Genomic DNA, 14,817 nt, shown 5'->3' with positions numbered 1-14,817 from the left:
TGTGTGTGTGATGGCTGCGTGTGTGTGTGATGGCTGCGTGTGTGTGTGATGGCTGCATGTGTTTGTGTGATGGCTGCGTGTGTGTCTGTGATGGCTGCGTGTGTGTCTGTGATGGCTGCGTGTGTGTCTGTGATGGCTGCGTGTGTGTCTGTGATGGCTGCGTGTGTGTCTGTGATGGCTGCGTGTGTCTGTGATGGCTGCGTGTGTGTGTGATGGCTGCGTGCGTGTGATGGCTACGTGTGTGTGTGTTATGGCTGCGTGTGTGTGTGATGCTGCATGTGTGTGTGATGCTGCATGTGTGTGAGCTGCGTGCATGTGTGAGCTGTGTGTGTGAGCTGTGTGCGTGGGTGTGAGCTGCGTGTCTGTGTGTGCTGCGTGTGTGTGAGCCGTGTGTGTGAGCTGTGGGCGTGTGTGTGAGCGTGGGTGTGAGCTGCGTGCCTGTATGTCATTATACAGTATGGAGAACTGTGGCCATTATACAGTATGGAGCATCATGTGCAGCCAGTATACAGTATGGAGCATCATGTGCAGTCATTATACAGTATGGAGCATCATGTGCAGCCAGTATACAGTATGGAGCATCATGTGCAGTCATTATACAGTATGGAGCATCATGTGTGGTCATTATACAGTATGGAGCATCATGTGCGGTCATTATACAGTATGGAGCATCATGTGTGGCCATTATACAGTATGCAGCATCATGTGCAGTCATTATACAGTATGGAGCATCATGTGCGGACATTATACAGTATGGAGCATCATGTGCGGTCATTATACAGTATGGAGCATCATGTGCAGTCATTATACAATATGGAGCATCATGTGTGGTCATTATACAGTATGGAGCATCATGTGCGGCCATTATACAGTATGGAGCATCATGTGCGGCCATTATACAGTATGCAGCATCATGTGCGGTCATTATACAGTATGGACCATCATGTGCAGCCAGTATACAGTATGGAGCGTCATGTGTGGTCATCGTACAGTATGGAGCATCATGTGTGGCCATTATACAGTATGGAGCATCATGTGCAGCCAGTATACAGTATGGAGCATCATGTGCAGTCATTATACAGTATGGAGCATCATGTGTGGTCATTATACAGTATGGAGCATCATGTGCGGTCATTATACAGTATGGAGCATCATGTGTGACCATTATACAGTATGCAGCATCATGTGCAGTCATTATACAGTATGGAGCATCATGTGCGGTCATTATACAGTATGGACCATCATGTGCGGCCATTATACAGTATGGAGCATCATGTGTGGTCATTATACAGTATGGAGCATCATGTGTGGCCATTATACAGTATGGGGCATCATGTGTGGCCATTATACAGTATGGGGCACTGTGTGGCCATATTTTTTTGTTTATAATTATTGTATATGAAACAGTTTGATCGGCAGTGCTAAATGGGTGTGGTTGGGACGTGGATATGGGTGTGACTAATTATGAATGGGTGTGGTCAGAGGCGTGGCCTAAAATTTGCCCCTTTGTCCCTCTTTCCCATCTTCAAAAGTTGGGAGGTATGGTACCACCATACCCCCACACACAGTATAATGTTCTCATAGTACCTTCATCCCCCTCACACACAGTATAATGTCCCCACAGTACTGCCATCCCCCCACTTTCTAATGTTCCCACAGTACTGCCCCCTACATGCACAATATGGTACCATCCACCTCACTGACTACCTCCGACCACCGACAATTAATAAATACTCACTTAGCCTCATTCTTGGTGCAAATACTAATGAACCCAGGATCTATGAGATATTTACCATACGATAGTCGGATAGGCAGGAGTGTATCATCCATAACGGTAGCCCACTCGGTTGCTATGATGCCTATGAAGTGACAGGGCTCGGTGGGGTGTGGTATTGGTCACCCTCTCCTTCCCATCATCACAATTACAGCGATATCCACATTCCCATGACGGTGATACCGCTGAATAGATTAGTGAATCAGGGAGTGGAAAGCTCCTGATCCACCATTCAGCCTTCACTTCTGAGTCTGAGACTCCGTGCACTGCAGGCACAATGACGTCACTACATCACACCTGTAGTACGGAGCCTCAGTACTCACACCGCACAGACCAGAGCAGCGCTCCTCAGGAACCGGGTTGGCTGAGTAGTGTGTGTGGGTTTATATCAGGAATTGTGGGGGCATCATATTAAGAGAAGAGCTGTTGGGACTCTCATACTGAATGTGTGGCTGGTAGGGGCCATTATACTGGGGTTGTGGTGGACTGTAAATTCCTCCATACTGAGTGGGGGTTATTATTTTGTGTAGCAGGTTGTGGTGGCCATAATTAGAGATGAGCGAATATGTTCGGAAAACGATCACTAAAAGTAAATTCGGCACAAATATGGTACATTCGGATTCATGATCGGTAACACGAGCATTTTTCTTAAGATCGGAAAAAGTCGGTAACATTCGGTAAAAGACATAATAGAAGCCGGCAATACATGTGCCGCGTGTAGTGAAATCACAGCCAACACTGGGCGTTTTTGCTGCGTTTTTATATGCTAATTATCAGCTGAGTTTTCCATTACCAGCAAAGTCTATGAGATTTCAGAAATCTCATACACACACATTGGTTTTTTTGTCATCAGGATTTTGTGCTTTGCAGCTTTTTTTTGACATAGACCATGTCACTGCTTTCAGCGTTTTGCAGCATTTTTCACCCATTGACTTGGATGGATGATAAAAAAATGCTGCAAATACGCAGGTTGACCTTTATTTGCAGCAGAATAGTCAAGGACAGCCGGATGTGACCTCACACTCAGCTCTCCTACCTCTAGATGGCAGGCTGCATGATGCGTCCATACAGCCAGTCATTGAGCAGAGTGGACCCAAACCCCATTCACTTGAATGGGGCACCCGGCAATACAGCATTTGACACGCTGTCATATGCATGACAGCGCAGCAAACACCGCTTCTAAAAGGAGGTGAAACCATCCCTGCCGGTCAGAGAGCCGCAGTTTCCCCAATGTCAAAAACAGCAGGAGCACTCAGCTGTGATCGGAGGTGTACAGGTTACCTCCGGTCACTGGTGTCAGCTGATGGGACAACTGCTCCCATCATCCGACACCTGCTAATAACAGTGAGAGCAGGAGCGGATGATAGGAGTATTCATCAGCTGCTTCTGTGCGGTAAATATATAATTAAAAACAAACCTGTGTGGGTTCCCCTTATTTTTGATAACAAGCCAGGCAAAACTCACAGCTGGGGGCTGCAACCCTCAACTGTCAGCTTCAGCAAGGCTGGTTATCAAGAATAGAGTGGGCCCCACACTGTATTTTTTTAATAATTCTCCGGGTGAACTCGCCTCTGCACAACTTTCTCACGGTGCTGGCAGGGTTTCTCCCGTGGTCACCGCAGTTCAGCCTGGCTGGGAACGGAGCATCAGTGATGTCACCGCTAGACACTGAGGCTGCACTCGCAGCAGCTCATTCACCAGTGGTTCTCAGCCTGGACGGTCACATCTTGGCACCGTCCAGTTTGGAAACTATTTCTGCACCAGACATGAATTACTGCGTGGGACAGAATGATGGAGAGATGAGGAATATTGTTGTTGTTTTATTATTTTTGGTTTATTACAGGAGATTGAGGGCTTCGGTGGAATTAGGCGAGGTCGTAAGTATGGTTTAATTGAGATTATTAAAGGAGTCTTTTTCAATCTTACAATTAAAGGACTTTTTTCTGGGTGTCTATGTTTTCTTACAATGTGACTATGGGGTTAGTAATGGAGGCGTTTTATTGACACCTCTACATTACTAACCTCGGGGCTTGATGTCACCGGACAATGCAAAGGTGTCACCAGTCCCCCCAACCTTTACCCCACTTGTCACCGCTAAAGGGCTGGTGGGAAGAGAAGAGGCTAAGTGCCAGAATTGGTGCATCTTAGAGATGAGCCTTAGAGATGTGGCTAAGAGCTGATGTTTTTAGCCTGGGGGGGTGCAGTATCCATGGCCTCTTCTTAGGCTATTAATATCAACCCGCAGCTGTCTGCATAGTCTTTGCTGGTTATTAAATATAGGGGACCCTATATCACTTTTTTAGGGGGTCCCCCATTTTAACCCCTTCATGACCTTGCCGTTTTTTGCAATTCTGACCAGTGTCCCTTTATGAGGTAATAACTCAGGAAAGCTTCAACGGATCCTAGCGATTCTGAGATTGTTTTTTCGTGACATATTGGGCTTCATGTTAGTGGTAAATTTAGGTCGATAATTTCTGAGTTTATTTGTGAAAAAAACGGAAATTTGGCAAAAATTTTGAAAATTTCGCAATTTTCACATTTTGAATTTTTATTCTGTTAAACCAGAGAGTTATGTGACACAAAATAGTTAATAAATAACATTTCCCACATGTCTACTTTACATCAGCACAATTTTGGAAACAAATTTTTTTTTTGCTAGGAAGTTATAAGGGTTAAAATTTGACCAGTGATTTCTCATTTTTACAACAAAATTTACAAAACCATTTTTTTTAGGGACCACCTCACATTTGAAGTCAGTTTGAGGGGTCTATATGGCTGAAAATACCCAAAAGTGACACCATTCTAAAAACTGCACCCCTCAAGGTGCTCAAAACCACATTCAAGAAGTTTATTAACCCTTCAGGTGTTTCACAGCAGCAGAAGCAACATGGAAGGAAAAAATGAACATTTAACTTTTTAGTCACAAAAATGATCTTTTAGCCTCAATTTTTTCATTTTCACATGGGCAACAGGATAAAATGGATCCAAAATTTTGTTGGGCAATTTCTCCTGAGTACACCAATACCTCACATGTGGGGGTAAACCACTGTTTGGGCACATGGTAAGGCTCGGAAGGGAAGGAGCGCCATTTGACTTTTTGAATGAAAAATTATCTCCATCGTTAGCGGACACCATGTCGCGTTTGGAAAGCCCCTGTGTGCCTAAACATTGGAGCTCCTCCACAAGTGACCCCATTTTGGAAACTAGACCCCCCAAGGAACTCATCTAGAGGCATAGTGAGCACTTTAAACCCCCAGGTGCTTCACAAATTGATCCGCAAAAATGAAAAAGTACTTTTTTTTCACACAAAATTTCTTTTAGCCTCAATTCTTTCATTTTCACATGGGCAACAGGATAAAATGGATCCTAAAATTTGTTGGTCAATTTCTCCTGAGTATGCCGATACCTCATATGTGGGGGTAAACCACTGTTTGGGTGCACGGCAAGGCTCGGAAGGGGAGGCGTGCCATTTGACTTTTTGAATGGAAAATTAGCTCCAATCGTTAGCGGACACCATGTCGCGTTTGGAGAGCCCCTGTGTGCCTAAACATTGGAGCTCCCCTACAAGTGACCCCATTTTGGAAACTAGACCCCCCAAGGAACTTATCTAGATGCATAGTGAGCACTTATAACCCCCAGGTGCTTCACAGAAGTTTATAACGCAGAGCCGTGAAAATAAAAAAATAATTTTTCTTTCCTCAAAAACGATTTTTAGCCCAGAATTTTTTATTTTCCCAAGGGTAATAGGAGAAATTGGACCCCAAATGTTGTTGTCCAGTTTCTCCTGAGTACGATGATACCCCATATGTGGGGGTAAACCACTGTTTTGGCACACGTCGGGGTTCGGAAGGGAAGTAGTGACGTTTTGAAATGCAGACTTTAATGGAATGCTCTGCGGGCGTCAGGTTGCGTTTGCAGAGCCCCTGATGTGCCTAAACAGTAGGAACTCCCCACAATTGACTCCATTTTGGAAACTAGACCCCCAAGGGAACTTATCTAGATGTGTAGTGAGCACTTTGAACCCCCAAGTGCTTCACAGAAGTTTATAACGCAGAGCCGTGAAAATAATAAATGTGTTTCCTTTCCTCAAAAATATTTTTTTAGCCCAGAATTTTTTATTTTTGCAAGAGTAACAGGAGAAATTGGACCCCAAAAGTTGTTGTCCAGTTTCTCCTGAGTACGCTGATACCCCATATGTGGGGGTAAACCACTGTTTGGGCACATGCCGGGGCTCGGAAGGGAAGTAGTGACGTTTTGGAATGCAGACTTTGATGGAATGGTCTGCGGGCATCATGTTACGTTTGCAGAGCCCCTGATATGCCTAAACAGTAGAAACCCCCCACAAGTGACCCCATTTTGGAAACTAGACCCCCCAAGGAACTTATCTAGATGTGTGGTGAGCACGTTCAACCCCCAAGTGCTTCACAGAAGTTTACAACGCAGAGCCGTGAAAATAAAAAATCATTTTTCTTTCCTCAAAAAAGATGTTTTAGCAAGCAATTTTTTATTTTCACAAGGGTAACAGGAGAATTTGGACCCCAATATTTGTTGCCCAGTTTGTTGTGAGTACGCTGATACCCCATATGTGGGGGTAAACCACTGTTTGGGCACACGTCAGGGCTTGGAAGGGAAGTAGTGACATTTGAAATGCAGACTTTGATGGAATGGTCTGCGGGCGTCACATTGCATTTGCAGAGCCCCTAATGTGCCTAAACAGTAGAAACACCCCACAAGTGACCCCATTTTGGAAACTAGACCCCCGAAGGAACTTATCTAGATGTGTGGTGAGCACTTTCAACCCCCAAGTGCTTCACAGAAGTTTATAACGCAGAGCCGTGAAAATAAAAAATAATTGTTCTTTCCTCAAAAATTATGTTTTAGCAAGTAATTTTTTATTTTTGCAAGGGTAACAGGAGAAATTGGACCCCAACAGTTGTTGCCCAGTTTGTCCTGAGTACGCTGGTACCCCAAATGTGGGGGTAAACCACTGTTTGGGCGCACGTCGGGGCTTGGAAGGGCGGGAGCACCATTTGACTTTTTGAACGCAAGATTGGCTGGAATCAATGGTGGCGCCATGTTGCGTTTGGAGACCCCTGATGTGCCTAAACAGTGGAAACCCCTCAATTCTAACTTCAACACTAACCCCAACACACCCCTAATCCTAATCCCAACTGTAGCCATAACCCTAATCACAACCCTAACCCCAACACACCCCTAACCACAACCCTAACCGCAACACAACCGTAACCCTAATTCCAACCGTAACCCTAATCCCAACCCTAACCACAACTGTAACCCCAACACACCCCTAACCCTATCCGTAACCCTAACCACAAGCCTAATCTTAACCCTATTTCAAACCCTAGCCCTAATTCCAACCCTAACTCTAATTCCAACCCTAACCCTAAGGCTATGTGCCCACGTTGCGGATTCGTGTGAGATTTTTCCGCACGATTTTTGAAAAATCTGCAGGTAAAAGGCACTGCGTTTTGCCTGCGGATTTACAGCAGATTTCCAGTGTTTTTTTGTGCAGATTTCACCTGCGGATTCCTATTGAGGAACAGGTGTAAAACGCTGCGGAATCCGCACAAAGAATTGACATGCTGCGGAAAATACAATGCAGCGTTTCTGCACGGAATTTTCCGCACCATGGGCACAGCGGATTTGGTTTTCCTTAGATGTACATGGTACTGTAAACCTGATGGAAAACTGCTTCGAATTCGCAGCGGCCAATCCGCTGCCGATCCGCTGCGGATCCGCTGCGGATCCGCGGCCGATCCGCTGCGGATCCGCGGCCGATCCGCTCTGTGTGCACGTGCCATAACCCTAACCCTACCCGTAACCCTAACCCTACCCCTAACCCTACCCCTAGTTCTAACCCTAGTTCTAACCCTAACCCTAGTGGAAAAAGAAAAAAAAAAATTTTCTTTATTTTATTATTGTCCCTACCTATGGGGGTGATAAAGGGGGGGGTTTATTTATTATTTTTTTATTTTGATCGCTGTGGTAGAACCTACCACAGCGATCAAAATGTACTTGTAACGAATCTGCCAGCCGGCAGATTCGGCGGGCGCACTGAGCATGCGCCCGCCATCTTGGAAGATGGCGGCGCCCAGGGAGAAGACGGACCGACTTCGGGAGGATCGGTAAGTATGAGGGGGTGGTGGGGGGGTGGATCGGAGCACAGGGGGGGGGATCGGAGGACGGGGGGAGCGGACAGGAGCACGGGGGAGCGGACAGGAGCACGGGGGAGCGAACAGGGGGACGGAGGGGGGTACCGGACAGAACGGAGGACTGGGGAGGAGATCGGGGGTGGTGGGGGGGGCCAGAACATGATTTCCAGCCATGGCAGATGCTATTGCAGCATCGGCCATGGCTGGATTGCAATATTTCACCATTTTCATAGGTGAAATATTGCAAATTGCTCTGATTGGCTGTTGCACTTTCAACAGCCAATCAGAGCGATCGTAGCCACGTGGGGGCAAAGCCACCCCCCCTAGGCTGAAGTACAACTCCCCCTCTCCCTGCAGATCGGGTAAAATAGGAATGAACCCTTTCACCCGATCTGCAGGGATGCGATCATTCCATGACGCCACATAGGCGTCATGGGTCGGGAAGGGGTTAAAAGCCAGTATACAGTTGTGAGCTGATATTAATAGCCTGGGATGCTCCATGGGTATTACCCCCTTCCTAGGCTATAAACAAACTTGTGTGTGTGAATCAGAGCTGAGATCTAATGTGATAGAAGATTACAGTGCGGGAAAGATGGGAAACCTTCATATAGACGGCCGGTGGTGATGGAGTCAGTGACCGACTCTGGCCACATATGTCTCTAGAGCCGTAGTAGAAGATGAAGATGTCGTCCTCATCATGAAGTAGTTGTTTCTCCTGTCGCGTGTAATGAATATCTCCTGCAGTATTGCTAATGCCAATTCCAGGGTCGGTAAATGAGACGAGAATTAGCGTTATGGAAGATGAGTCTATGAGAAACGTATTCAGCTGCCGACTCCGAGGAGGAAACTGCTTGTTGTCTGTGGCCTAAATATATAGGATTTATTAGTAGATGTAAAGAAGGAAACTAAATACTGTAAAATAATAAATCTCCTCATATGTTTCCCTTATTATCTCCAGTAATTGTATTATTACACAGGATTCTTATGATGTTACATCGGCTCATCTTCTCATTCAGGTCTCTACAATATCGGATCCTCTCAGTGAAGATCTTCTACAAAAGAGAATTTTCCTGATTTACCCATCACAGATGGATATGGACAGAGACAAGATGGCGGAGAGGATATTACACCTCACCCTAGAGATCCTCTTCCGGCTTACTGGAGAGGTGAGAGATTCTGATGACGTCACATTACATCATTCTTATCTATGGGAATAACAGATGGACAGAACTGGAGAGGTGAGGACTCTGGAAATGTCCGTAGTGAGATTTATTAATGTGTCTCTCCATTACCAGGATTACACAGTGGTGAAGAAGACCTCTAGTGATCGCTGTCAGGACCCTGTGTCTGAGGGATGGGGAAGACCCCTGAGCCCAATCATGGGGCCTCCACCTCACCCCCTGATCCATGAGGACATCAATGACCAGAAGATCCTAGAACTCACCTACAAGATGATTGAGCTGCTGACTGGCGAGGTGACACTGCTGGGAATGCTGGGACATTATACAGTAACACTATGAAGGGATCGGGGGGATGACGGTATCATTGTATGTGTCAGGTTCCTATAAGGTGTCAGGATGTCGTCGTCTATTTCTCCATGGAGGAGTGGGAGTATTTAGAAGGACACAGAGATCTGTACAAGAACGTCATAATGGAGGTTCCCCAGCCCCTCACATCTCCAGGTAATAGACAGGACTAAATACACACGGCCTATAATTATCTGTATGTAAAGAATGAATTCACTCCCTGTATGTGTTTCCTCCAGATCTATCCAGTAAGAGGACAACACCAGCGAGATGTCCCCGTCCTCTTCTTCCACAGGACTGTAACCAAGAAGATCCCAATGCTCCTCAGGACCATCAGGTAGATGGAGAGAAGGTGTCAGGAGATCTCCCCTATGATGTGTAGACGCCGGTGAAGGTCTTGTGCTCAGTCTTGTTTTATCCACCAGTATTATATGTTTTATACTTGTGTAATGAGAACGGTGGAGATGGCAGGATTAGAGCTGATCATAGATGTGACTTCTCCATCTGTCGGTGACTTTTATAATATTTGTTTCAGGGTGAAGATCTGACCCATATTAATACTACAGAGACATATGTGAGGGGGGATGAGTGGTGTAAAGAGGAGATTCCTACATATGACTACCCAGGTGAGTAGTGACCACTAAATGCAGAGAAGTCACAGATTCTTCTCAGTCACCGGCTGTGGCTGCTTTATCGGTGGTGTAGTCCGGCCGTATTACCATGATCACCATTTTACCTCTAGACCACAACATTCTCCTCCACCCAAAACTGTTCAAATGACTTTGGTCATTGAAAGCCCTTTTCTATAGAACTTACAATCTGGTAGATCCACCGACCCCCTGGGTTTAGGAGACGCTGTTACCTGCCCAGATCTGTGAACTATAAAGCCAAATGACAGCGTACGTACAATGTGCTGACAAGATAGAAAATCATGTGAAGAAAAATATGATGATGGTCCTGTAAGAGAAAGCGGAGGGTAATGATGCTGTTGGCTTCCTAGAACCCTGAGATCTTATCGGATGAATCTCCCTTCTCTCCCTTCTGTGCTGCTGAATGTGATCATATGGTCCCTACAAGACCAGGTCCAGTCTTTCTGGCCAAACTTCACTTTTATGATGGACAACATTAAATGTGCAGTGAGGCCAAGTGTGAATTTCTGGACAATAACAGAGTTTCCCTTTATCCTGACTTTTCAATTTGTATTAAAACCGACTAAAGGCCCCGTCTCACATAGCGAGATCGCTGCTGAGTCACAAGTTTTGTGACGCAACAGCGACCTCCATAGCGATCTCGCTATGTGTGACACGTACCAGCGATCAGGCCCCTGCTGCGAGATCGCTGGTCGTGTCGGAATGGCCTGGACCTTTTTTTGGTCGTTGAGGTCCCGCTGACATTGCTGAATCGGTGTGTGTGACACCGATCCAGCGATGTCTTCACTGGTAACCAGGGTAAACATCGGGTTACTAAGCGCAGGGCCGCGCTTAGTAACCCGATGTTTACCCTGGTTACCAGCGTAAATGTAAAAAAAAACAAACAATACATACTCGCCTTCTGATGTCCGTCAGGTCCCTTGCCGTCTGCTTCCTGCTCTCACTGACTGCCGGCCGTACAGTGAGAAGTGAGAGCGCAGCAGTGACGTCACCGCTGCGCTCTGCTCTCAGTGTACGGCGGCTCAGTCAGAGCAGGAAGCAGACGGCAAGGGACCTGGACACCGAAAGGCGAGTATGTAGTGTTTGTTTTTTTTGGTAACCAGGGTAAACATCGGGTTACTAAGCGCGGCCCTGCGCTTAGTAACCCGATGTTTACCCTGGTTACCCGGGTGCTGCAGGGGGACTTCGGCATCGTTGAAGACAGTTTCAACGATGCCGAAGTCGTTCCCCTGATCGTTGGTCGCTGGGGAGAGCGGTCTGTGTGACAGCTCCCCAGCGACCACACAGCGACTTACCAACGATCACGGCCAGGTCGTATCGCTGGTCGTGATCGTTGGTAAATCGCTATGTGAGACGGGGCCCTAACTTCCAGGAGGATTGTGATAATCTACATAAACCCATCACACCGGTGCCATGATATATCTCTGAGCTGTGCGTGGCTGATGGCTGTAATATACATTTATTCCCGCCTGCAGGAGATGTGTTGGCTCCAGCCCTGGTTTCATGGATTCACTCCACCTCATAAATTACATTGTTTTATCCTAAGAAATTCAGATTACTGCACAATCTCTCCTGAAATGGGGAGCAATATTATTTTCTGTAATCTTCTGGTCAGGATTCATAGTAGCTCCAATGGTCCACCATAAATGAATGCAACTCTGGTTTACTGTTGTGTAATCTGTATTTGTAGTTTTCAGTTAGTGAGATTCTCGTGCTCTGGGGCGGGGCTTTATGTGGTGCTCTGGGGCGGGGCTTTATGTGGTGCTCTGGGGTGGGGCTTTATGTGGTGCTCTGGGGCGGGGCTTTATGTGGTGCTCTGGGGTGGGGCTTTGTGTTGCTCTGGGGTGGGGCTTTATGTGGTGCGCTGATTACATATTCATCTGTATTGGCCTATGACAGGTCGCTGATCCCTCACTGACCTGCCCCCATTTTTACATAATGCATATAATAGCATTGATATTATTGTTGATAATGCCTATAATATTGTGGCTATTGGGAGGCTTAGAAACACGGGTATTACATACCTGGTAATGTGTTTTCTCATGAGACATGACGGCACCATGAGAGGGGATCCTCCCTTCCAGGACAGGAAACCTTCAAGATAAAAGGGGGCAGCTCCTCTCTCCACATCAGTTGTTTTACAGAGTACGAGAGGTTCTCCGCAGGTTAGTGTACACATAAATAATACATCCTATATGGTTCTAATCACCGACACCCAAGGCAGTGTGTAATACTAATAATGCACCCAACTAATGACGTGATCAACAGGGTGGGAATATAAGGGTGCCGTCATGTCTCATGAAAAAACACATTACCAGGTATGTAATGCTTGTGTTTTTTTCCTTTCACCATGACAGCACCGTACGTGAGAGATGGCATCTGCCCCCAGGAACAGGAAACCTGCAGCAGAGATAGAAGAAGGGGGCGGCACCTCTCTCCTCAGTTTTGGTTTCCTGTTCCTGCCAGTAGCAGAGCGCTTACCTCCAGAGGGATTTCCCTCTGATGATTGCCAGTCTGGAGGCTGAGGTCCACGGTGGGGGCAGCTGTACTCGGCGGCATCATGCACGGTGCTGTCAGGGCAAATCCTGGGTCCGGGGGAGCTGCTGCGTGCCGCGCCTCATCCCCCCGGTGGACTCCCCGGCGTCTGCTCTGAGTAGGAGGCTGGTCCGGGAAAAGGGGCGTGTCCTTCACTGACGCTGGCACCAAAGTGTAGGTGACGACTTCCGGTCGCACAGGAAGTGACATCACATGCCAGGGGAGTCGGTGTGCTGGACACTTCCGGGAGGAAGTTGCTCCAGAAGCGCGCACACCTCTCCTACCTTATAAAGGTGAAAACTGAATGCGGCAACTGCCTTCTAAAGATGGCAGAGCCCGCAGCGGATCCTGACATACCGGCGGTACTTGTACCCAAGATGAATGAAGAGGCACAAACTACCAGGGGGTACCCAGGGTCCTGGAGGGGTGAGTGCCTTTGCAAGGCAAGACACACATACTGATGTCCTTTACACCATGTGTTTTTTAGGGAAAGATAGCTACCTCAAAACAGAAGAATAGGGCTTGTGCACTATGCAAAGAAACCCTCCCTAGACTGTATAGCAAACAAATCTGACAGTCATGCATTGATAAAACAGTAGCAGAAGAGTCTTCTTCCCTATTGCAGAATATTAAATTGATCATACGGGAGGAAGTTAAATCAACTGTTAAAGAACAATTAAAACACCATGCAACAAAGGGAACTCCTCCTCCCCCTCCCCCAACAAGTGTCCAGAGGTCTGATGTAGATTCAGGAGTAGAGCCGGGAGAATTAACCCCTTCTGATGCCTCAGACCTGGACTCCTCAGATGAGGAGTATGGCCGCCCTTATTTTCAATCCGAAGATATCGGAAAATTGCTCAAACTTGGTAGGGCGACTATGGGGGTGGAAACCCCTAGAGAGCCACGATCCATTCAGGACACTATGTTTAGCAATCTGGAGCGGAAAAAGCGCAAATTTTTTACTTTTCATGATAATTTCTTAAATATGTTCAAGAGAGAGTGGGAAAAAAACAAATAAAAAGATATCTATCCCGCAGGCATTAAAACGCAAATACCCTTTTGACGAAGAGGTCTGTGAAAAGTGGGAAAAAGCTCCTAGGTTAGATGTGGCCATTGCTAGTACCTCTAAAGGAGTAGCGCTACCATTTGAGGACATGGGAGCCCTAAGAGATCCCCTTGACAAGAAAGCAGATGCTTTTCTGAAATCAGCCTGGGAGGCAGCATCATGGTCGTTTAAACCCGGGGTGGCCGCCACTTGCACAGCACGTGCTATGGTTAAGTGGTTAGAGGAACTGGGTGATCAAATTAAAAACAAATGCCCAAGAGAGAGACTACTTGATGCATTACCCTACCTGCAGGGGGCTGCAAGATTCCTAGCAGATGCTTCTGTCGACTCTGTCAGATGTGCCGCCCGTGCATGCGCCTTATCCAACTCAGGACGCAGAGCATTGTGGCTAAAAAATTGGACTGCAGACTTCCAATCAAAAGTCAAACTCTGTGCAGTACCCTGTGAGGGACAATATCTTTTTGATAAAGCCTTAGATGAAATCCTAGAGAAGGCATCGGACAAGAAAAAACGGTTTCTGCCTCCTCCTTTTCCTAGACGCCGGTGGGATACGTCTCGCTCATCCTTTTGTGGGTCCGGATATAGAGGAGGCCGATCGGACGATGGGTCTATGCGGGGCAGACCCTGGAAAGAGAGGGGATTCCTTTTCAGTAAGCCTTCCCCAAACCTGACCCCAAACAATGACGCCAAAATCCCAGTGGGGGGGAAGACTCCGATTGTTCGTCCACCACTGGGCAGCATTTCCAGCTTTTCAGTGGGTAACCAGCTTATTGTCGGTAGGTCTATGGTTCAAATTCTCCAGCCCCCCCACCAAGTCGCATGATAATGACCCAGGTGGCCGAAAAAAATCAGGCCACGCTAGAGAGATCTCCTCATACAAAAAGAGGTCCTAATAAGAGTACCTCACCAGGAGATAGGGAAAGGTTTCTACAGCACCTCATTCCTCGCCAAAACCAGACGGCTCGCTGACAGCAATATTCAATCTAAAGGCACTAAACCGCTATATTCAAGAGGAGAGCTTCAAAATGGAAACTCTAAGAACGGCAATAAAAGTACTCAACCCGGACTGTTACATGGCAGTAATAGATCTAAC

The 14,817-nt window shown here is 46.8% G+C and overlaps 1 protein-coding gene across 1 annotated transcript in view; it reads left to right on the top strand.

Annotated features, from left to right (window-relative positions):
• Window positions 1-14,817, top strand: part of LOC143766955 (oocyte zinc finger protein XlCOF8.4-like) — a 1,046,781-nt gene that overhangs the window by 5,531 nt on the left and 1,026,433 nt on the right. The window contains exons 2-6 of the mRNA XM_077254974.1: window positions 8,964-9,113; window positions 9,243-9,422; window positions 9,506-9,629; window positions 9,713-9,810; window positions 10,009-10,099. Coding sequence (XP_077111089.1) covers window positions 9,036-9,113; window positions 9,243-9,422; window positions 9,506-9,629; window positions 9,713-9,810; window positions 10,009-10,099 — 571 coding nt within the window. The 5' untranslated portion in view covers window positions 8,964-9,035. The remainder of the gene's footprint in view (window positions 1-8,963; window positions 9,114-9,242; window positions 9,423-9,505; window positions 9,630-9,712; window positions 9,811-10,008; window positions 10,100-14,817) is intronic.

Source organism: Ranitomeya variabilis, chromosome 4, assembly GCF_051348905.1.
Source record: "Ranitomeya variabilis isolate aRanVar5 chromosome 4, aRanVar5.hap1, whole genome shotgun sequence".
NCBI lineage: Eukaryota > Metazoa > Chordata > Amphibia > Anura > Dendrobatidae > Ranitomeya > Ranitomeya variabilis.
The sequence above is the reverse complement of the archived record's forward strand: the minus strand, read 5'-3'. Positions and strand labels throughout refer to the sequence as shown.